The following is a 23,681-nucleotide window of genomic DNA, read 5'->3' on the forward strand; positions in this document are numbered from 1 at the left end:
TCACGACGTCGCATGCGCCTCGTACGGCGCAGGTTGCAGTGATTGCGTAACAACATGACTACGCTCAGAGGAGCCGCCCACTTTGATCCGAATTTTGACTTCGTGTTTGCTATCCATCGTGGCAGCAACGAATAAACCGTAAAATCACCGATGGCTTCCTACTCTTACGCTGAGGACAAAGTATAAAGATGTTTCCGCCGCTGTGACAGAAATACGCTGAATGTTTCGACGTTGGTAGACATATACAGACGGTACTGAGCTTGGAAAGAGAAAGTGTTTTCACATCGAACAAGCAGATGACGCCGCGCAATAGCATTAATAATGCGTTGGCAATGCAGAATGCTGTAAAATTGTAACGTTCACTGCATCACTTATTTATTCCTACATTCTAGAAGCGTACGCGATGAGAGTATATAGGTGCTTGATCCCTGCACATAACTACCGCGGCTCACTCGGCATGTGGTGCATGTGCCTGACGTATCACTTGTTATGGTAACTTATCACCTATAGCGCACCGAGCGAATCTAAGACAATGTAGGGTCGTTGCGTGACTTTCTGTTAGCAGTACTTACATAATATGAAGCCTCGAAAAATTCTTTAAAATGCCTCAACTGTATATATAAATATATATATGTATTCCAAGTAGGTTCTTTGTCGCTCTGCGTCTGTAGTCCGAGGTACGCTATCAGCGTAGGCGGAGCTAGACAGCGCACATGCGATAGATAGCGGTGGATGAGAAAACTTGAATACAACTGAGCGCAAGGGTTCATTCAAATCTAGCGGCCCTGGTCTTATTGAATGACGCAAATGCTGAATTCAGCACTGACTATTTCGCCGGTTCGTGCTATGCCATGATTATTGGTACACATTATCAATATATTTCACGATTCACTTGCAGTTTGTTGAAAGACATTGTCACTATTAGTTACTTTTTGAATGGTGCTGTTTTCGCAGTCACTGAACTTGATGCAAGAAGACCTTTAAGAGCCGTGCAGCTTTTACGCACTCTTGTCGTCTCCCCGCCATGCCTATAGTGAAGCAATACCGTCAAACACTTAGTCACGATTACCTCGATGGAAGAAGTAGTGGACGTGTCTCACATGTGCTCCTCGATTTTTCGGCAAAACGCGAGGTAATTCACCCCAACTCATGCAAGTTCTCACACAACGGCATCCGTGAAGTTACTAGGACCGTGTGGATACCAAAATTTGAGGTTAGAAACTATTTGTTTCCGATTTAGCAGGATTTTTTCTACGAGCACAGTGTCGCTGCGAGCTAAGCCTTAGGCGTGCTCCGGCTGGGCCATCGACCTTGCCGGGGACCTATACGCAAAGTGCTGCAAGAAAATGGCGTCCGCTATGCGTGTAGAAGTTGTGGGTGAAGATAATAATGCCGGATGAAGTTTCCGAGAAGTTTGGCTGGCGCATCGCCGGGGGAGAAGACCCAGGAGCAAGAGAGCAAGCTAAACCTAACACCGCTCAACGGGGGGCCGGGGGCTGCCGGGCTTCGTCGCCCGCAGCGAAAAAATTTCAAGAGCAAGCTACTCAAGGCAGCGAGGATGCCTGTGTTGCCGAGGCAAGATATCAAGATCGTCATGCGTCCCAGGGGAGGTCTGAACCTTGAGGAAGTATCTAGATTTGATATCAGCCGAGCCATCGTTGCAGCTGCGAACATCAATTGCGAGGAGGTGACGCAAGATTCTGTATGCCCGAACAAACAGCAAAACATAGTCGTTATCAGTGCGCCTAAACGAGAGAACGCAGACCGCTACTCGGTAGTCAGATGCCTCACTGTCAACGGCACGGCACACGAAGTCAGCGCCTATGAGACGGCCCCCAACGGCACCGTTAAGGGCGTCGTCAGGTGTGCCCCGATGACGGACACTATTGAAGACCGCGCGGAAGCTGTGACTAATCGGTTGGCCGTTTTCCGCAAATCCCAAAGAGGCGAAATATATTTTGCGGTGAGGCGCATCATTACCGTAACCTAAACCGAGGCGCGCTTAACCGCTACGGCACAAAAGGTGGTCACACTAACCGTATGGTATACGATGAGCCACTACGGATTAAAAAAAAATAATTCTGATGTCCTACGTGTCAAACCAACGATCTGATTATGAGGCAGGTCGTAGTTGGGGACTCCGTATTAATTTTGACTTCCTGGAAATTTTTACATGCATACAATGCACAATGCGCGAGCGTTTTTGCATTCCGCTCCCTTGGGATGCGACCGCTGCAGGGATCGTATCCACGACCTCGAGCCCCAAATTGCCACGGCCGCCGCCATAGTTACGAAATTCGTAAGCGTGAAGTGCAACACTGCCTTCCGGTACGAGTGTGGTACAAGCGTAGTACAGCTGCACAACTGCTGCACAATTATTTGTCGCGGTTCTCCTAAGCTCGTAGTGCCTGCCTAAATAGCTTGAAAGGCAGCGTGCCTCTCACGTATCGGAACGCGATAACAAGCGCTTAGACGGCCCACGTGATCCCCTATGAAAGATGACGTGGCCACTGTACAAAATTATCACTGCGCAGAGAAACCGATCCTTATGTTTCAATTGTGTTCTCTCATACAAATTAAGGAAACGTTATTAGAGAGGAACAAATGAAGCAATGCAGTTTTACGCACGTGGGGCGCCGCTGCCTGTTCGCCTAGCATTGTTTCAAACGAAGTGACGGCGGCAGCGAGAGTTAGTATCGCGCGCTTTTGCTCCGGGGCATGTGGTTTGCTTGAAGAAAGTGAAAGGTGTGCTTAACAACTCACACTTGTCAATGTCAAAATAGAAAAAAATGGCTACGTGCTCAAGAAAACGAGATTAATTACCTATCTGCAGAAGTTCGGCTGCGACTGTTTCGGGGTGCCTTCTCTCCAACAGGCATCATGACCTCTGCCGCGCAATTCATCAAAACAACCAGGCTCGCACATCAGTCGAAGACTAGTAGCTGGGTGAGCCACCGACTTCAACGGATAAACGTCCCACTTATCCTCCTTAAAGCATTTCCCTAAAATGTGCGTCATGATGTCCGAAAAGAAAAAGATACTTTTATCAAAAAGAACCAGGCGTGAACCACCGCACAACTGCAACCAAGTACCGCGCAAGTGTACCGCGTTATTTCTAATGAGTCTGATTTCTCCGTTCTTCAATCTGACTTAAATAAAATTTCTTCTTGGTGTGATGCATGGCTTATGAAACTAAACATTAAAAAATGTAAAGCAATGAGGGTGTCTCGGAAGATTAACCAGTTCATTTCTCAGGGCTATGATCTAAACGGTTGCCCTCTTCAGTTCGTCGACAGCTACAAGTATCTAGGCGTCCGTATCACTAATAATCTGTCATGGCAGAAACATATCCATCATGTTATTAACAAAGCTAAAAGTTCCCTTGGTTTTATTAGGCGGAATTTCCGCCTCGCTCCCCTTCCGCTGAAACTACTACTATATAAAACACTCGTGCGTTCTAAACTCGAGTACGCTTCATCGACATGGGACCCGTACACTAGCTCGTTAACACAGTCCATAGAATCGCTTCAGAACCGCTCAGTTAGGTTTATCCTCTCTAACTACTATCGCTTAGCCAGCGTTTCTCGCATGAAGCAAACGCTTGAACTACCTCTCCTTTCTACTAGACGTCGAATTTCCCGGTTATGCGCCTGTTTCACAAAATATACTACACTAATAATGAGCTAAAAATGACACTTTTTTCGCCACCGAGCCATTTGTCATCGTATTGATCATCGAATGAAGGTTGGGGTGCCTCAGTGTGAAAGCAATGTATACCTCGAAGCCTTCATCCCGAAAACAAGTCAAGACTGGAATCGCCTTCCCGCATCCTTCGTCACTAGCACAGACCATGATGTGTTCAAGTCGGCTATTTGTGACCATATGCTGCCTCATTAGCTATTTTTTTTTCTTTTTCTATTGCCACTCCTCTCTGTAATGCCTGTACGGCCTTGAGAGTAAATAAATGAAATGAAATGAAAGTAACCGAGTCCGAAAGCCGTTCACAGCTTCACTATCGTATTGAGTTATAAAAACCTTTCAAACACAATATAACGGCACTGAAAAACCGCTAATTAATTAGCAATAATTTTTCATCTACTAACCACCATACATTTTTGAGAACAACCTAATTTGTCGCCTGAACAACAAATACTACGACCAAAAAATGCGACTACGAAACTAGCGCTAACTATGCTTACTGTTGCAAAAGTGTGCGCAAAACGAAGCTACACCGGTTGCAACCGCGTGCGCACGCACACACACACCCGAATGCTACCTTGACGCTTTTAGCGCCACCTAGAAATAGAAAAGACAACTATTTTTTTTTTATTTGACAAAAGTAACGCTTCTAAAATAGTTTGTAGCATCTTCGCAGATGACGAGGTGACAAGTAAGGTATGATAACAGTCCGTTACCTGTATTTCTTTCGTTTCCCTTTGGTGTTCTTCCATTTAACTGAACATACGAGACCTGCAGGCTTGGGAGATGAGAGGACGACAGTTCGGCGAGGCTCAAATAAATCGCGTGCTTCTTGCAAGGCGAGAGTCGGGAGAAGCCGCAGATAGAGCGATTAGCTGTGATAGTGTTGCGGCTGTTGCTGAATCTGAAGCTCTTTGAAGTTAATGGTTAATTATAGCGGCTGCGCGCTGCGATCTCAAAAACCGCGTTCGTTCTTTGATCTCTAGTACCATTGCCATTGGATAAAAAAACTATATTTGCTTTACGGACAGAGGGTACGTCGCACGAAATTCGAAGACCTCACACGTTTATGTTTGTAGCGTGTGTGCGCTTGCATCCTACGGTTCCCACAGCGCGTCCGATGCTCGAAGGTAGCGTCGTCGCGCGTCGGCGCCTGTCTTATCGCAGGCCGCGCTGCCGCCGTGTCTACTTTTGGGGAACTCCACATGCGCATAGTCACCGTGTTTGCAAGTGAATTTCGCATTCTTCTGCTCCCCGAAACTTGCTCATTTTGGATTGTTCCAATGGCTATGTCATCTAGTGTATGTTAAAACGGCGATGGCATTTGTACACCGGTGAAGAAATAAATCGTTATGAACTTGGACGGTCATGAATCTAGTCTAACGCTGCAGTTTTTACGTAGCGAAAATGGCTACGAAAGTGGGGCGGTCCCCGAGATAGGCGCTTCAAAGCGCCAGCTGTAGCGACAGCACGAGGAAGTGGCACGCGGCGCACGTGCCAAGCATTTCAGAGCTTACTGGCTTTCGAATGAGATGAGTATGAGCGCGCTCGTGGCCTATTGCTTAGAGTACCGGGCTCGACGGCCAACGTTCGATTCCACCCCATTGGTCAAACCTTATTTTGTTTTAATGAAAGCGAGGCGAAAGATGAACCTACCTGCCGCAAAATGACAGGAATGAGGTTGGAAGGCTTCGAAATAAATTTTTGGAATGTCTTCATATGCGAGTCGTAATCATTGTATACTAGACTCAACTGCTACACAACAAAAAACAACTAGAAAAATCAACACAAATTACCCAATAAATTGTTTATTGAGAACACTCAATGGTAATATTGTTGTGCAAGGGTTGAGTGAACTCAATTGCTCTTGAAAATTTGTTGAAGTCCGTTGTTTCAACAATTGCCCAACAATATATGAATGGTTAATGAACAGTCATTATTGCGCGGGAACTCTCCGCTAGTGTCGTGACGTTGGATGCGAAAAATAAGCATCTCACCGTTGCCAAGATGAAGTCATCACGACTTAAGCTACGGGTCAGGCCGCGAAAAGTTGGTTCCGTGCGCAAATATACCGCTCAAAAAGTAGAAAATGGCGAAGACTAATGGAAAGCGTAAAGAGACTGCGACGTTATTTAATGGAATTGTAGGACTATTAGAAACAAGATAGGGTAGTTACAACTATACGTTGATAAATTGGACCAGAAACCGGATATCATAGCGTTACAGGTGACCAACGGCCGGGCCAAGCCCGCGGGATACATAACGTATACGGACCCTAGCGAAAAGGGTACTGTGATCTTGGTCCGCAGCAACCTGGCGGCCACACAGCACGTGACCGCTCAGCAAGGCTGCGAACATACGCTCATCGAAATTCACAGTAGAAGAGGGGGGGGGGGGGGAGGGGGGTGACAAGAACATTTTCGTCCTGAATGCTTATTGCCGACCGTCCAGCAGGGTCACTGACATTAAAGGCACCATATTGGACTGCATTAAAGAAGCAAGAACAAAACAGATTTTAGTGCTACGAGATTTCAACGCGGCCCACACGATGTGGGGTTACAAATATTCGACCAAAAGAGGAAACCAATTGGTAAAAGCTATAGAGGATCACGATATGGAGATGGTTAACGAACCGGGCGTACCGATCAGGACAGGCACTAGCACGGTCAGAGACACCACTCCTGATCTGACGCTAGTTCGGGGGAACCTCGATCTAACTTGACGTAACACGAGGGAGAATCTTGGCTGAGATCACGACATAATTTGTGTAACCCTCGAGGGGACCAACAATAAAGCGAAACTGGGTCAAGCCAACATTACAGACTGAGACCGGTTTACGTAGAAGCGCAGACAGGGAAGGCGAGGACGATGACCAAGACACCAATACGTATGAGTTGTGGGCCAAAAAGCAACGCGAATTTGTAAAGAAATTTACGCAGAAGATTACTACGACTACGCAAGTTCCCTTCGTAGACAGCCGGCTTAGCCATATGTGGGCTGCCAGACATGGTCTTACTCGAAGGTGCAAGAGGCGAAGACATAACAAGAAGCTTCGCAGACGTATACACGCGCTCAACAAGCAGGTGAGCGAGGATGCGGAACAACTATGCAGGGAAAATTGGATGAAGATGTGTGGCGACCTGTAAAGCACACTGTCTACGAATAAGACTTGGAGGCTGTTGCGGCACCTCATAGATCTGTTAAAAAGCAAGAGCGCATGCGCTCTAGACCTCACAAGAACGATCAACAGTTACGACGGGGACGAGGAGAAGCTCATTCGTGAACTCACAAGTAAATACCTCAAGACCGAGAAGAGCGGTAACCCGACTTACGCGTATGAAGGCGATAGCAACGTCGAGATGGACGAAGCCTTCACCGAACTGGATCTGGTTGCGGCCATCGATGAAAGTAATCAAGGCAGCGCACCGGGAATTGACGGCGTTACATACAAGATGCTAAAAAATATGGGCGCCAAAAGCCGAGCAGAACTGGTAAACCTCGCCAACGCGTCCTGGGAGAAGGGTTCGTTACCAAAAGAATGGAAAGAAGCGGAGCTGCATTTTATCCCAAGCCGGTAAAACCACCCCACATCGACAATCTGCGCCCCATATCCCTCACGTCGTGTGTGGGGAAAATAGTCGAGCGTATGGTTTTCAGGAGACTACAGAGACATTTGGACGTCACTGATCAGATGCCACCGACCATGTACGGATTCCAGATGCACCTGAGCACGCATGACGTCTTGGTGCAACTACACGAGCTGGTTATCAAGCCAGCGAAGACTCCTACGCCAAGAGCTACCCTGGCGCTCGATCTCAAGGGGGCCTTCGATAACGTCACACACGAAAGTATTCTCCGTAACCTGCGCCAAACGGGGTGCGGAAAGGGAACATTCAAGTATGTGCAGGATTTCTTAAGCAGTAGAACGGCAACGACCAAATTGGAGGAGAGAAGTCGAAACCGATATCCCTGGGAGACAGAGGCAGCCCGCAAGGATCGGTTCCTTCGCCGCCTCTCTTCAACCTGGCACTCCTCCCTCTCCCGGTTTTGCTTCAAGACATAGAAGGCATAGATCCCGCTTTCTATGCAGCCGATATCACTGTGTGGACGTCGAGGGCAGGGTCGGAGAGTTGGATGGAGGAGACCCTTCAGAGAGTGGCAAAGACTGTGCACGAGTTCGCTAAATCGTGCGTCCGCAGTTGCTCGCCACAGAAATCAGAGTTACTCGTCGTCAAGCCAAGAAGGAGGAAAGGCGACCAAGAGAACGTCCGCATCACTGTCGACGGGACGACCATAACGCCAACCACGCAAGCACGTATCCTGGGTGTCATCTTCCAAACAATGGCAAGGCCGGGGCGTCGATCGAGAAAATCAAGGTTTCAACGGAACAAATCTCGAACATGATCAGAAGAGTCACAAACAGACAAAGAGGATTGAAGGAGGACGATGCACTGACGCTCGTCCAGGCCTTCGTGACGTTGCGCATCGTTTACGCGGCCCCGTACCTTTACTCAAGAAAGACGGGGGCCAGTTGAACGTCATTATACACAAGGCAACCAAGAAGCGCTGGGCATGCCGAAGCATTCTTCGACCGACAAGCTTCACAGCATCGCTAATAGTTAATAGAAGTTCATCTGTATAATCAAAGAGTTCGACTCAGTCAAACTTCGGCGGAATGTCGCGTTCTTGCCAAGTTGGGCTGGCAAGAGGCAGAGCGTAAGGAAACGGGGCCGTTATCCCGGTTGTGGGCGCATAAAATCGACAGCAAGGCGCTGCCTCGAAGCATGAGGTCGGGTCGTAACGACGGCCGCAGAGCAGCTTGTATAGCGACCTTGCTTGCGACTTTAGATCAAATAGTAGAAGAGGAAGAAGGGATCACTTTCTTCACAGACGCGTCATTACTCAAGTTTTCATCGAAAGCCACGCTGGCAGTTACGATGCGGCATGTGCTCGTAACCTGCGCCTCCATAAAGACGTCTTTTCCGGAGATGGCAGAAGAGGCCGCGATAGCTCTAGCACTCGCGCAGCCCAAGATGGGAAGAATTGTCACTGGCTCGCAAAAGGCGTACAACAGCTACAGAAAGGGGTGGGTGTTTCTTACGGCACTAAATATTCTCAAGAGCAAAGGCGACGTACCTGAAAGGTAAGTTGAGTTGATATGGACACCGGCTCACTCTGGGCTGGAGGGCTACGAACTTGCCCACCAGTTCGCCCGAGAGATGGAACACCGGGTAGAGGAACGTGAGCCACAGTCCATAATTAGTTATAGGGACATTACGAACCATTACAAGACGGAGAGGCGCCGTTACCCCGATCCTCACGATTCGCTTAGCACAGAGCAAGCGATCTACAGGCAGATATAAGCAGGATCCTTCCCGCACTCTTACCTTCAAAACAAGATGTACGCGGGAAGGTAGGAGAAGGAAAGTAGTTTCTGCAAGACTAAGTTAGGCACGCACCAACACGTCATTGGAGTATGCGATTTCGTCAAGGTGATCCCCCCACCTCTTACCTGCCCCACTACCCTACCCCATCCCTTATCCACCCTTACCGAGCGATGGGAGAGCTTGCTAACCAGCCCGGCCCTGGAAAACCAGCTCGTCCTGATCTCCAGGGGCCAGGCGGCTAGGGAAGCATATGGGTCCCGTGAAGAGGGAACCACTTCCATCGACGGCGTCTAAAAAGATGTCGAGCTCGGCTCAATAAAGTTGTTTCTCTCTTTCTCTCTCTTTCCCATAAAATTTTCTTAAATTGGTTCTATGTTCATGCTTTAAAGCTTAAGAAAATATTAAATATTTTCGAATACCGTCTGGCCTAGACAACTAGGCTGCTCGTATTTTATTGTTTATGACTGCGCACCATTAAATGCGTTCTCCAGCTTCTCTTGACAAATTGTTGAACGCGTATTGTGTTGTTTGCTTTCTCAAAGAGCAGAAACTCATCTGTACTGTTGCGCCCTCATTTCATGGCAAAACAGAAAAGCAAGTAGCACACTATGCCAAACACGTACCTTGATGCCTGGTATTCCAGCTGGTCCTTGTGCGCCTGGGTTCCCTGGCTCACCCGGCCTGCCAGCCTCACCAGGTCGACCAGGTGCTCCTACGAAACCCGCATCACCCTGCGGAAGAAACGCTATTCCAGCCAACTCCTTGCATAAGCCGCACTATGAGAATGCAGCCGTGGCGGCGAATTCCTACGCGCGCTGATTGGAAGAGAAATCGCGTACTAATGTACCGTAAAACTCTTTCAGAAAGCCAAATACTTTCAAAGCCCCCCCCCCCCCCCCGCCCCACACACAATGAAGTGTGGTGATTTCGGAGGTTACATCCTATACGATTTGATTTCATTGATCATATAGGTTGTCACGTTGTTGTGATGGTGAAGACGAATGCTATAACTTACTAGACCAGTTCTAGTTCGTGCATAAATTCTTAAGGTTTGCAGAATACAGGATTCCTGGAGAGATGTACGGCAACAACAACGATGGTACCGACATCTAGTGACGCAATATATAACCAGAGAACACGATGAAATAATACTGCCGTGACAAAAATATTCTACTTATTTGCTAGTATAAAGTGGCTGGAAGTAACACAATCGCTACCCATGGTATTTTTTTGACAATAACACTGACGCAAAAAAAAATTAGTTTATTTATTTATTCAGTTACCTTGAGTGGGGCATTACATATGGGGGAAATAATAACAAAACGGAGACACATTGTAACTCTATATAACTCAACCTTTCAAAACCATTGTATTTGGGAAAACCGCCACAAGTTACTTCTCCCGGCTTGCTACTGCCCAATGCTCCGGTGATCGAGTAAACAGCAAACATTAAGAAGTTAACGGAGAAACTAAAATTCTCCGCTAAGTGAGCTCTGTAGGGCGAACTTGTGCCCAGCGGAAAAGGAAGGCTTCAACCACGACGAAGTGGCGCGCATAAACGTTGATCCGAGTCGAAAACTGATCTACGGGTAAGACGCGTCCGAAATTTGTAAATCGTACACTGCCCCGTTCTTGCTGGACTTTTTCTAAGGTCTTTTACAGACAGGGAGGCGCATTTTGTGCGTGGCGGTGACTAAGCAACGGCTAGCCGGCGAGAAGCAGTCGCCACAAAAACAAAAAATATATATATACACGTGTCAATGAGAGCGGGACGATGCAAGGGTAATGTGAAGAATACGTTTGGTCTGCCGTGCTTATCGTAAGTTTGACAACACAGAGGCAAAAATTGAGCCGGTATTTAGCGTGCTTCAGGTAATATGATAAGATGATCAAAGTCAAACCCAGAGCACGCTTCAGAGGTACAACTATTGAAAGTTTAGCTCTTTATGGTTTGCATAGATGAGGCGTTGCTGACGAATCCGTATTTATTTGGGTAGACTGGACGTTGAGTTCAGTTATGAATCGCGAGCACAGCATATGTAAGGCGACTCTACATGCGATGAGAAAAAATGCCAGGAACACCGCAGGTGCACTAGACGCATAATCAGGCCTAGTCGTAACAGACTGCACACATAACAGACATAACATTAGAGGCCTAATCAAAACAGGCCGCAGAGCGAAGCAAACCAGTGATGAGCGGAGGTGGGTGCTCACTCTACATTTAAAGAATCCGTTTTCAATTTGCTAACTACGCAGAACTAATGGCACATTTAAAATATTTTATTAATAACTTTACAAATATGTATGGTTTGTTCTGTTGCGAATGCCTTAACTCCTGTTTTAATTCTACGACTAATAATTGACTTTATATTATTTCCATTTTGCACTACATTTACTTTGCATAATCTTCCACTTACTGAGTACTATATTGCTGTTTTTATGCTGTATATTTGCATAAATGTATATATTTTCTCACAGGCAGCCCCCTTTCACCCTCATGCTTTGGGACCTCGTTCTGTATAGTTATGTAAGCATGTATCCACTTATGAAAGAAATAAACTGAAAGTGAAACTTAAACTGAAATACCTTTTGGTGCTTTTTACAACGTTCATTCCATATATTGAAATTTTTTGTGCCCATCGTAAACCCGTCAGGTAATAAACTTCGAGGAGTGCATTGAGGGCGACGCGTTTCAAATGTTGCTTGCCAAGAATCAGGCAGTGCCGTCATGCTCGCCAACATGTGACAGAGTTTGTGGAGTTGCACCGACAACGTCCCACAGGAAGACGTCCCACAGGTAGCCCACAGGTAGCGTAGGTGTTACTGATTCTTCTCCTTCAGCTCAACGATTTCAAACGGGAGGAAGGGCCGAAAAGCTATCGCCCTTACCTGATAGGCCGAAGTCTGGACGAACACTCACTCCGGCCGCACAAGTCATCCGCGCCCATGTCTAATTCACTTCCCACTGTCCACCCACTAGCTTCCGTGATGGCACCGCTCTCCTATGCAGAGTCCCACCACAATTGATACATCTCTAGCTCACCTACGCTGTCGCGGTCACATGGCCACTCCCACCGTCATATTCCATGCCACCGTCAACGCACTCTTTGAAATTCCAAGGCAGTGACTCCTTCTTCTTCGTCCAGCCGACACACCGTGCACACCAGGCGACAGGCCCATTTGTTTCGCCTGTGTTATTGCTGATCACGTTGTGTGCGTCTGTGGTGGCTACTTGTCCTCTAACTATGGTGCCATAGACCCGCCCCGCTGCTCGCCGCAATGTGACGCAACATGCTGCAACCTATCATCTATCGCTGTGACCCTTTGACCCCGACCGACGCTAAGACAGTGATCGTTCTCCTTCTCGTGACGTTCGCTGACACCTAAGCATCACCGACGATTACTGACGAGGAAATCTGATTATGGCAGCTCGTGGGGCAAGAAACGCAAGTTCGTCGAACTGTGCAAGACCTCACATTTTGCGTTAAATGCAATTGATGTCCATGTTGAGGGAGCATCTGCACAAGTACTTATCGCTAACCGTTTCCGTCATGCATGAAAACTTCTGTGCTAAGCTAAAAAAAAGGCACCGTCTCAATCTGGCATGGCGTTCTGCACTGCTAGCGTGGATAGCATATATCTTACGGCCGTGCGCACCACCGGTGCCGTGACCCAAGATGTCCTGTGCATCATCGACTTTTTCTTGTCGCCATCGTACTCTCACAACATCGTCCTGGGCTGAGACTTTTTGTCATGTCATTTATCCTACACTGCGTTCTTCTCACACACAAGTGGTCTTTTCCTCGTTATCTGATTTCCCATCGGTCAGCGTCCTCCTCAGTCTGAACAGCGTGGTCGTTGATACGAATACTAACACACAACTGTAAATACCGGGAAAAGACGGGGAATGCGGGAGATAGAAATTCAAGACGATGAGAAAAACGTGAACAAAGTGAATGCAGGAGCCTTGTTCACGTTCTGCTCATCGCACTGTAAATACCAGTACTTCGAAGCCTGTCCTGTGTGGACATACCAGACGCCACTGTAGCTTTCATGTCATCTCGCATGCTTGCTCAAGGCAGGCATTGTTCCTGCCATCGGCCGTCCTCACTGCTGCGTCTGGACCAACCGTGATGCTCGTATGCAGTCCGCAGCGGTATCCAATCAGCCTACTCCGTGGAGAGAGCTTAGGTTTTTTTCCGATAGTCGACTGTACTGAAGATATTTAAGTTCTGAATGGCGGAACCCGTTTCTCTCTTGAATTCATCATTTTTGTCTGTTCCGCTCTGCCTCTGCGAGTTAATGGTATCTTAGTTGAAATCAAGAAAAAGAAATGGGCATGGGCAGGACACGTAATGAGGAGGGAAGATAACCGATGGTCATTAAGAATTACAGAATGGGTTCCAAGGGAAGCAAAGCGTAGCAGAGGGCGGCAGAAAGTTAGGTGGGCGGATGAGATTAAGAAGTTTGCAGGGACAACATGGCCACAATTAGTACATGACCGGGGTTGTTGGAGAAGTATGGGAGAGGCCTTTGCCCTGCAGGGGGCGTAACCAGGCTGATGATGAATATGATGATGATGCCTTTAGATGTTTTCGGCTATGCCATCACCCCTGGCTTTTCACGTCTCATCATGCCCAAGTTCTTTCTCTGCTTAACAGGTTTGTTTCTCCGCTTGACTGCAGCCAAAACCCGTGGGTAGCATGACATGTTTATCTCGTACCATGATCACAGGCACCTAGTACCGGTCACAGGCACCTAGCCTGCTTGAGTTAATCAGGCATACATTACATGCTTCTGATTTTTTAATTTTTGTATACATGCCCTTAACCTTGTTTCCTTTCCTCAAAACTCTTCTATATACCTTGTACCAATATCTATGCGTGTAACGATTGCGGTCTTCCCTGACTTTTTTCCAGCCGTAGTCTAAACAACGACATAGGCACCACAGGTACTGGTTCGCATGCCCTCTTACGGCAGTGCCGACATCGCGTTTCCGCGGAAGATCGCTGAGTTCTCACAAAACGAGTGGATGACATGGTGCAGCGCGGGATGATTCAGCCTTCTTAATGTCCTTGGTCCCGAATACTAGGGCCAGGTACCCAAAGAGCTGTGCTTCTATTGGGAAAAAAAGAACGCTTCATCCAATTTTTACGCCTGTCGGCACGTAAACAAGATTACAATGGAGGACGTTTCTCGAATGCCTCGGATTAACAAAGGTTTCGACAGCCTGCAAAGTGCAGAATACTTCGCATCCCTATATCTGCCTTCCGGCTACTGGCCGGTTCCCACTGTCAAATTTAACCACCCGGAGACAGCCTTCTTCACAACTGAAGGCTGTACAAGTTTGACTTTAAGCCATCCGGATCTGCAATGCAACCGGTATTTGTGAGCACAGGATCAATGTCATACTCCACGGTAACAAGTGAAAGACATGCTTAAGCTACGCAGAAAACATAGTCGTGTTCTCAAACAATCTCCGAACCCACGTGGTCTCTTTGCGGAGATCGTGACCTCTCTTAGTTCAAGTTGCACACAGCTCAACCACAAGAAGTGCTCTTTGGCTGCCGGAAACTTATCTTAGGTAACGCTGCCTCAAAACACGGCATCTTCCCCGATCCTGATAATCTTCGCGCCGTCGCAGAGCTTCACAAGCCCACTTCCAAGGCCTTCCGAAGTTTCTTAGCTTGTGCTTGTATTTCCATCGTTTCGTGGGCAATATCCCACTTGTATTCACTGCTTTGACGAACCTGCTTACAGCAAGGAACGACATTTCCGCCTGGTTATGATCATTTGATGAAGCCTTTGCGGAGTTTCGCCGCTTTCTGATCCCTGTCAATTTCTTGACAACTGCTCCCAGAGAGGTTCACACCAACGCCAGCAGTGGTGTCAGCCTTGGTGCGCTTTCCGTCCAACCGAAGGTTATTTATGATGAGTACGTCATCGGTTATGCGAGCCGTACCTTTCAGGAAGCAAAGTTTAATTACTCTGTGACGGAGGAATGCCTGAAGTCCACTGGATACTTTGCTGCACGAATAACCTGGAGCGTCTGGGCTATATACAATTTTAACAGTCGGCCGCTACGCTCAAGATTACCTTCAGCTGGCTCGTTGGCTGATCAACAAGCATGAGGTGTGTCAGAAGACACGGCGTGACAGTCATTAGCTCACACCAACTTTTCCTCCTAGTGCTCTTGTATGGCTCTGGATATCACCTCACACCACTGGCCTCTCTTTTAAACTACTAACGCGATACCACTGTCCATACGGTATCATGGACGCCACTTCGCGTGATAACCATATCATTGTGCCCGTTACACTATGGCCAGAACTTCTTTGCTGAGCTCATGAGACAGTGCATATTAGCCACCTTGAGCCACATTGCGATCCCCTCATCTGGTCTTCTCAATGAGTTCCTTTAGTCACCTGAATGGCTCCGATTCATCCTGGGAGCCACTGTGTCGAAGCAAACGCGTCTTCGTGCTTTCGGTGGCACCTTGGAGAAGACGACAGCAATCAGTGCTGCGACTGCGCCTTTGTACAGCCGTTCTAGGAGTTGGCTTTGAGCTAAAGCTTCCTGCTAAGCATGATGCCGAATAATGCCAAACTGGAAAAATTGAAGTGTTCCGTTCAAAAGGTGGCAGGGATGATCAATTTTTGTTGGTATTTAATGACTTTCACTAGTGATGTGGTCTATGCAATACATTCCTGTTCAATAAAGCAAGAGACTGAGGGATGTGAACACCCACATGGATAGAAACAAAAACTTTGAGCAACGTTTTGCTGAGGTTGAGCAGTACGCACCATAAAAGAATGTAGGAAATAAGGACATTCCTAAAACATAAGGAGAAAGCTGCCTGTTGGTTGTATAGGCCTTAAATGAAAGGATTGCCTGCCAGGAGGAGCCTGCTGATATAGATATTGTTAATATTATGCTATTAGGTGCAGCGGTGGCGTAGAGGTAGAACACCCGCCTCGCGTGCAAGAGGTCCGTGGTTCGAATCCCGGTGCCGCGCAATTTTCCACCGGATTAAAAAAAAAAAAAAAAATTCGCGTGTTGATAAAATTGCATAAACAGGCCTGGAGTGTGGCCTGATGCCGGTGACCAGAACCGGTAACACACTCCCTCACCAGAGCAGGATTGGCCACCCTGGTGCAGTACTTGGCCACAACCTCCTATATGAACACAACAATCAAACCCCGGCCCTCAGTCCCCAGCAGCTGCGAAGCAACTGACCACGGCGGCGGTCAGACCTGCGACGCTGCAGAGGGTGCTAAGAATCCCTGGCTCCGGACAGGCCGCCATTGGAATATGAACCTGGCAACGTTTAACGCAAGAACATTATCTAGTGAGGCGAGTCTAGCAGTGCTATTGGAAGGATTAGAGGGCAGTAAATGGGATATAATAGGGCTCAGTGAAGTTAGGAGGCCAAAAGAAGCATATACAGTGTTAAGGAGCGGGCACGTCCTGTGCTACCGGGGCTTAGCGGAGAGACGAGAACTAGGAGTCGGATTCCTGATTAATAAGAATATAGCTGGTAACATACAGGAATTCTATAGCATTAACGAGAGGGTGGCATGTCTTGTTGTGAAACTTAACAAGAGGTACAAAATGAAGGTTGTACAGGTCTACGCCCCTACATCCAGTCATGAGGACCAGGAAGTCGAAAGCTTCTACGAAGACGTGGAATCGGCGATGGGTAGAGTGAAAACAAAATACACTATACTGATGGGCGATTTCAATGCCAAGGTAGGCAAGAAGCATGCTGGAGACAAGGCAGTGGGGGAATATGGCATAGGCGCTAGGAATAGCAGGGGGGAGGTATTAGTAGAGTTTGCAGAACAGAATAATATGAGGATAATGAATACCTTCTTCCGCAAGCGGAATAACCGAAAGTGGACATGGAGGAGCCCGAACGGCGAGACTAGAAATGAAATAGATTTCATACTCTGCGCTAACCCTGGCATCATACAAGATGTGGACGTGCTCGGTAAGGTGTGCTGCAGTGACCACAGGATGGTAAGAACTCGAATTAGCCTAGACCTGAGGAGGGAACGGAGGAAACTGGTACATAAGAAGCCGATCAATGAGTTAGCGCTAAGAGGGAAAATAGAGGAATTCCAGATCAAGCTACAGAACAGGTATTCGGCTTTAAGTCACGAAGAGGATCTTAGTGTTGAAGCAATGAACGACAATCTTGTGGGCATCATTAAGGAGTGTGCAATAGAAGTCGGTGGTAACTCCGTTAGACAGGATACCAGTAAGCTATCGCAGGAGACGAAAGATCTGATCAAGAAACGCCAATGTATGAAAGCCTCTAACCCTACAGCTAGAATAGAACTGGCAGAACCTTCGAAGTTAATCAACAAGCGTAAGACAGCTGACATAAGGAAGTATAACATGGATAGAATTGAACAAGCTCTCAGGAACGGAGGAAGCCTAAAAGCAGTGAAGAAGAAACTAGGAATTGGCAAGAATCAGATGTATGCGCTAAGAGACAAAGCCGGCAATATCATTACTAATATGGATGAGATAGTTCAAGTGGCTGAGGAGTTCTATAGAGATTTATACAGTACGAGTGGCACCCACGATGATAATGGAAGAGAGAATAATCTAGAGGAATTCGATATCCCAGAAGTAACGCCGGAAGAAGTAAAGAAAGCCTTGGGAGCTATACAAAGGGGGAAGGCAGCTGGGGAGGATCAGGTAACAGCAGATTTGCTGAAGGATGGTGGGCAGATTGTTCTAGAAGAACTGGCCAGCCTCTATACGCAATGCCTCAAGACCTCGAGCGTACCGGAATCTTGGAAGAACGCTAACATAATCCTAATCCATAAGAAAGGCGACGCCAAAGACTTGAAAAATTATAGACCGATCAGCTTACTGTCCGTTGCCTACAAAGTATTTACTAAGGTAATTGCAAATAGAATCCGGAACACCTTAGACTTCCGTCAACCAAAGGACCAGGCAGGATTCCGTAAAGGCTACTCAACAATAGATCATATTCACACTATCAATCAGGTGATAGAGAAATGTGCGGAATATAACCAACCATTATATATAGCTTTCATTGATTACGAGAAAGCGTTTGATTCAGTCGAAACCTCAGCAGTCATGGAGGCATTGCGGAATCAGGGTGTAGACGAACCGTATGTAAAAATACTGAAAGATATCTATAGCGGCTCCACAGCCACTGTACTCCTCCATAAAGAAAGCAACAAAATCCCAATAAAGAAAGGCGTCAGGCAGGGAGATACGATCTCTCCAATGCTATTCACAGCGTGTTTACAGGAGGTATTCAGAGACCTGGATTGGGAAGAATTGGGGATAAGAGTAAATGGAGAATACCTTAGTAACTTGCGCTTCGCTGATGATATTGCCTTGCTTAGTAACTCAGGGGACCAACTGCAATGCATGCTCACTGATCTGGAGAGGCAGAGCAGAAGGGTGGGACTAAAAATGAATCTGCAGAAAACTAAAGTAATGTTTAACAGTCTCGGAAGGGAACAGCAGTTTACGATAGGTAGCGAGGCACTGGAAGTGGTAAGAGAATACATCTACTTAGGACAGGAAGTGACCGCTGATCCAGATCATGAGAGCGAAATAATCAGAAGAATAAGAATGGGCTGGGGTGCATTTGGCAGGCATTCGCAGATCATGAACAGCAGGTTGCCATTATCCCTCAAGAGAAAAGTGTATAACAGCTGTGTCTTACCAGTACTCACGTACGGGGCAGAAACCTGGAGGCTTACGAAAAGGGTTCTACTTAAATTGAGGACGACGCAACGAGCTATGGAAAGAAAAATGATAGGTGTAACGTTAAGGGATAAGAAAAGAGCAGATTGGGTGAGGGAACAAACGCGCGTTAATGACATCTTAGTTGAAATCAAGAAAAAGAAATGGGCATGGGCAGGACATGTAATGAGGAGGGAAGATAACCGATGGTCATTAAGGGTTACGGACTGGATTCCGAGGGAAGGGAAGCGTAGCAGGGGGCGACAGAAAGTTAGGTGGGCAGATGAGATTAGGAAGTTTGGAGGGTCAACATGGCCACAATTAGTACATGACCGGGGTAGTTGGAGAAGTATGGGAGAGGCCTTTGCCCTGCAGTGGGCGTAATCAGGCTGATGATGATGATGATGATGATGATGAATATTATGCTAGCCAATCCGGCAACCATCATTACTGCACAGTTCTGCACAATAAAAGAAGGCTGAGTTTGCATGTAAAGCATGCAGGACACCACTTCCTGCAGCAATATATAAAATGAATAGCCAACCAAACAGCTGTCACTAAAATTGTGTGCCACTGGTGTTGCTGTCTGCAGGTGGGCATGTGCCTCATCTGTCTCACCTTGGGGCCAGTCTCTCCGCGTGGTCCTTTAGGTCCAGGAAGTCCATGCGCTCCCTGCGAAGAAAAGCTATGTTTTCATAAGGCACCCACTAATAGCAAAAAAAAAAAAAATGGCACATCGAAAGTTACAGCTGTGACGTTGCTTCAGCCTTCAACCAATTTGTTGTGCGAGAACTTATTTTGAGGGGGCGACAGGAGGCTCGTTTCGCTTTGGGCGACATGGAATAGGGGCAAATAAGAACGCTCTGTGCCCTGTAAAAAAAGCTGTGTCACACAGGCGAGACATCACCTAATCGCGTGCTCTTGCGAGATGCAGGTGCTCTTTTTACAATTTTTATCATGGATGAAACTTGTTCTATTATAGTGATAAATTTTTATGGGCACTCCGACGCACTTTTTCTGTCGTCGTCGCCGCCACCGTTATGTTCCCTATGAGGTCGGAGGGTGATAACCCCGTCACTGCACGCTGTGTGTGCGAGTGAGGGAGCGCCAGGAAAGCCGACGATCGCGGCATAAACCTGCGCTCTGAGGGCGCTAGATCTAGCGCCCGCAGAGAAAGAGGGCGGGGTAGAGGCTAGCCGTCTTCCGTCATGCGAGGGGCCCGGGCGAGTGGGGAAGCTCCCTTCCCTGCGCCTTGCCCTTTGGCTTTGTACTCGGTTAGTCCCCGCGGACTGCGCGGCCGGCCCAGGAGGAGCCGACGATAGAGGCTACTTGTCGAGCGTGCAAGGAAAGAGGGTGCGGAAGCAGCGTGCTGTCTTCGGTCGCGCGCATGGTCTATGGGCGAGGGAAGTGGCGGTGTTGTACACTGGCCGCAACTTCGTATTCCTAGGCCGCGGGTGGTCATTTTATTTATTCTTTTCATTTATATATACTGCGATGGTAAACAAGATCTTAGCGGCGTGGTACACGAGCAAGTTTACAAAACAAAATAAATACAATAATGGGAAAGTGCACTGAAAAAATTCTTCACGCAAGCGCTCCAAACAAGCGCAAGAAACAGGCACAAAAACAAGCGCTTCAACGTTATTTCAGCGATTTTTCAAATGATACAGTAAAACAGTGCTACCACTAACAGTCTCAGCAAGTGCCAAAAATGATTTTTGTTAAAGATATGCTTCGAAAAGTGATAATGACTCTTGTGTTACAGTTTTATCGGCCAGCTTATTCCAATCTAGTACGTGTCGTAAACGGAGTTACAGCTAGTGACCGTCGCTTTCTATTAGCGTAACATGTTGTATAGGTGATAATGCAAGACGTGTCTCGTCTTGAAAGCGATCTGCCGAGTGTAGGTGCGGCGACAGCTCATACCTTCGAGCATGCTCTGTTCTCGCCGCTCAGTTTGCGTTGAGGCGGCATACAGTACGGAGGTCACTTCGGTCCCTGTTGTAGCGCGCTTCGTAACGGAAGCGTTTTCTCAGCGAGTGTGCGCGGTCGTCGAGTGTGATGTCTTCATGTTCGGCTGTGTGCGCTGACGTCACGCTTGTTAATATGGTTAGTAAGCGAACGCTTCTAAGTTCATACAGCCCATAGGACTACTAACCCTACCTCTTATAGCTGTCTAGAGGTTTGCTATCGCATTTCGGGTGAAACTACAACATTTTCAGGCGAAGCTTGTATTGGCTCACTCGCATCGGCGTTGGTGTTGATGTTGCCGTACAAAGAACATGGGCCGCCCGAAAATGAAAATTACTTGTACGTAATTTTACTTTGTAGATATTTACTCGTAGATATTTCAAAAAGAAGACATCAAACAGAAAGGCGTCCAATATAGAAAACATCCTTATCTTAACCCGACAAGAACTGATATACATGAACCTGCGCGAACTGGGCAGCGTCATGCATAGTTTTGGTAGGATACGCATGTTCAAATTATGAGATTAACCAGAAGCAATCTCATTGTGGGGACATGTCCCCGATGTGATTGCATCCAACAGCAATACAATCAGGGAGCAACTGCAGTCTGATACATAGCATCACTTCATTTGACACTTCAATAAACCTGTGTATATTCCGAATCAGAATCACAGTCTATGAAAAGTTCCGTCATGTTACAGTTATTTAGTAAACGAAAGGAGGTCCTATAGTCGAAGACTGTGTTGAGACCTCCTGTAGAAAAGCTTCTATGACAGTTCACAACTCAAAGCAGCACGAGCACAAAATCATCATCAGCCTACTTTATGTTTACTGAAGGGCGAATGACATTCCCATCAATCTCCAATTACGCTTGTTTTGCGCTAGTTGATTCCGGCTTTAGCCTGCAATGTTCCTAATTCCAGGACCCCACCTAATTATCAGACGTGCTAGAATGCACTTCCCTACCGTAGGCACTCATTGCCATTATTCTAGATGTCCACCGGTTATCTGCCCTACGAATTATATGACCTGCCCAGTTTCATTGTATTCTCTTATTCACAACTGCAATATCGGCTATCTCAGTTTGCTCGCTGATTCACACCGCTCTCTTGATGTCTCTTAACATTACACCTAACCTGTTGCATTCCATCGCTCTTTGTGCCTTCATTCACTATTTTTCGTGCTTATTTGTTAACCTCAAAGTTTCTGTCACATATATCAGCAGAGGAAGAATGCAATGATGGCTCGCAATCAGGATTTGGGAATGCCTGTCGTTTGCACTCCAACCCATTTTTGTTAAGTTTCGTTCTCATGATCAAGGTGCTCTATGAGCAACTGACCTAGGTAAACTTACTCCTGCGCAGACGCTAGAGGTTGACTGGCAATCCCGAGTTCTTTTTTTCCTTGCCAGGCTTTTGAAGATTACCTTTATATTCTGCGAATTTCTCTTCAACCCTACTCATTGCCCGACTCATTACCCCACTCAGCGGCTACGGCGGAACGGCTGCGATCATGCCGCTGACCAAGAAATTTGTTTTCGTTATGCAAGTTTTTCTGCTGACGATCGCCGGTACAACAACTTCATGAGACGTACTCGAGGACACTTCGAAATCAACACAAATCCCGACAGATGGCCGCAATCAAGATCATCACTGAAGCAAGTAGCCTTGGACACACTCCTCCAAGATATACGGATGTCCGCGACGTCATGAGCAACGGACAGTATTAAATAGTGGCCCCAGGATTTCTTCACCAATGGTCACAGTGAAACGGCTGCGACCATGCCGCTCACCAAGAAATTAGTTCATGTTATGCAGGTCAGTTGTTCCTTCTCTAAAGTCAGGTGCGGAGATCAGCTTTTCTTACTCGTTTTGCCGTGCCCAGGCGTTTGTTTGATTATGGCATATGGCTGCTACGTAGTTCTTACAATTTTGCTATGTGGTGACGTTGAATCCAACCCGGGACCCACTACAGTTTAAATGCTTCAAAATGTTCTGAGTAGGCAAGCCGATATCCGCGTTGATGTTACTGAGATGAAAACGAAGTTTAGCGAGTGTGAGCAACTCCTTCGTGATGTCGGCTCACGTCTGCGATTGCTAGAACAACGTAAGAAAGGATCAAGAGAAAGCTATCCGATAATTACAGCGCTTCAATCATCGTCAGTGTCCCTTCACAATACGGTAACCTTGCCAAGTAGTAAGCTTGTTGACCTCGAATGTCGCAGTCGAAGGTCGAACGTTATTGCTTAGAAAGCGACGCATATTTAAGAAAAAGTGTCGTTAATGACGTATTTCAGGGAAAACTCAGCGTTAAATGCAAACCTATAGCCCGTATTCACAGTCTTGACCACCATCGAGGCCGCCGCCCAGTAATTGCCTATTTCCAAGATTACACTGAAAAACAAACTGTCATTCGAAATGCGAGCAACCTTAAAACAACAAATATTGTCACGTGGTGGTGACGTTAAGAACACAGTGGCAATACTGTTTATTGCCACTGATTTTACTGATTTCAGCAAATCAGCAATACTGATTTTATTGGGCGAACCGATGCCCACAAAACAGGCTAGACTTATAGCACAACGAAAGCGGCGAACACAGTCGGCGATCGTCAAGAATCTGATCAGCGGGTCAAGCGCGTCGGCTTTTATAGAGCAGTCGTCGAATGTTCCAGACTAATCGTTTGGACCCGCGTGCCTTCCACAAAGTTCTACACCATTCGCGTTACGCGATGAAATCAGATAACACAAGGTTCGGCGACAACAGACAGCCGGGTAGAAGCATCGATAACTTTCCAGAAACGTCGGATACATGCAGGCGCGTCCGTCGCTCTGCGATTACAGTTGTTAAGCGGCGAAATGTGGTTGCCCGATAAAGATAAGTACACGTA

The 23,681-nt window shown here is 47.1% G+C and overlaps 1 protein-coding gene across 1 annotated transcript in view; it reads right to left on the reverse strand.

The window, feature by feature from the left end:
• LOC126529915 (uncharacterized) overlaps positions 1-23,681 on the reverse strand; it is a 934,270-nt gene that overhangs the window by 215,063 nt on the left and 695,526 nt on the right. The window contains exons 33-34 of the mRNA XM_050177364.3: positions 19,440-19,493; positions 9,710-9,817 (exon numbers count right to left, since the gene is read on the reverse strand). Of these exons, the coding sequence (XP_050033321.1) occupies positions 9,710-9,817; positions 19,440-19,493 (162 nt within the window). The remainder of the gene's footprint in view (positions 1-9,709; positions 9,818-19,439; positions 19,494-23,681) is intronic.

Source organism: Dermacentor andersoni, chromosome 5 (genome assembly GCF_023375885.2).
Source record: "Dermacentor andersoni chromosome 5, qqDerAnde1_hic_scaffold, whole genome shotgun sequence".
In the NCBI taxonomy this organism is placed as follows: Eukaryota; Metazoa; Arthropoda; class Arachnida; order Ixodida; family Ixodidae; genus Dermacentor; species Dermacentor andersoni.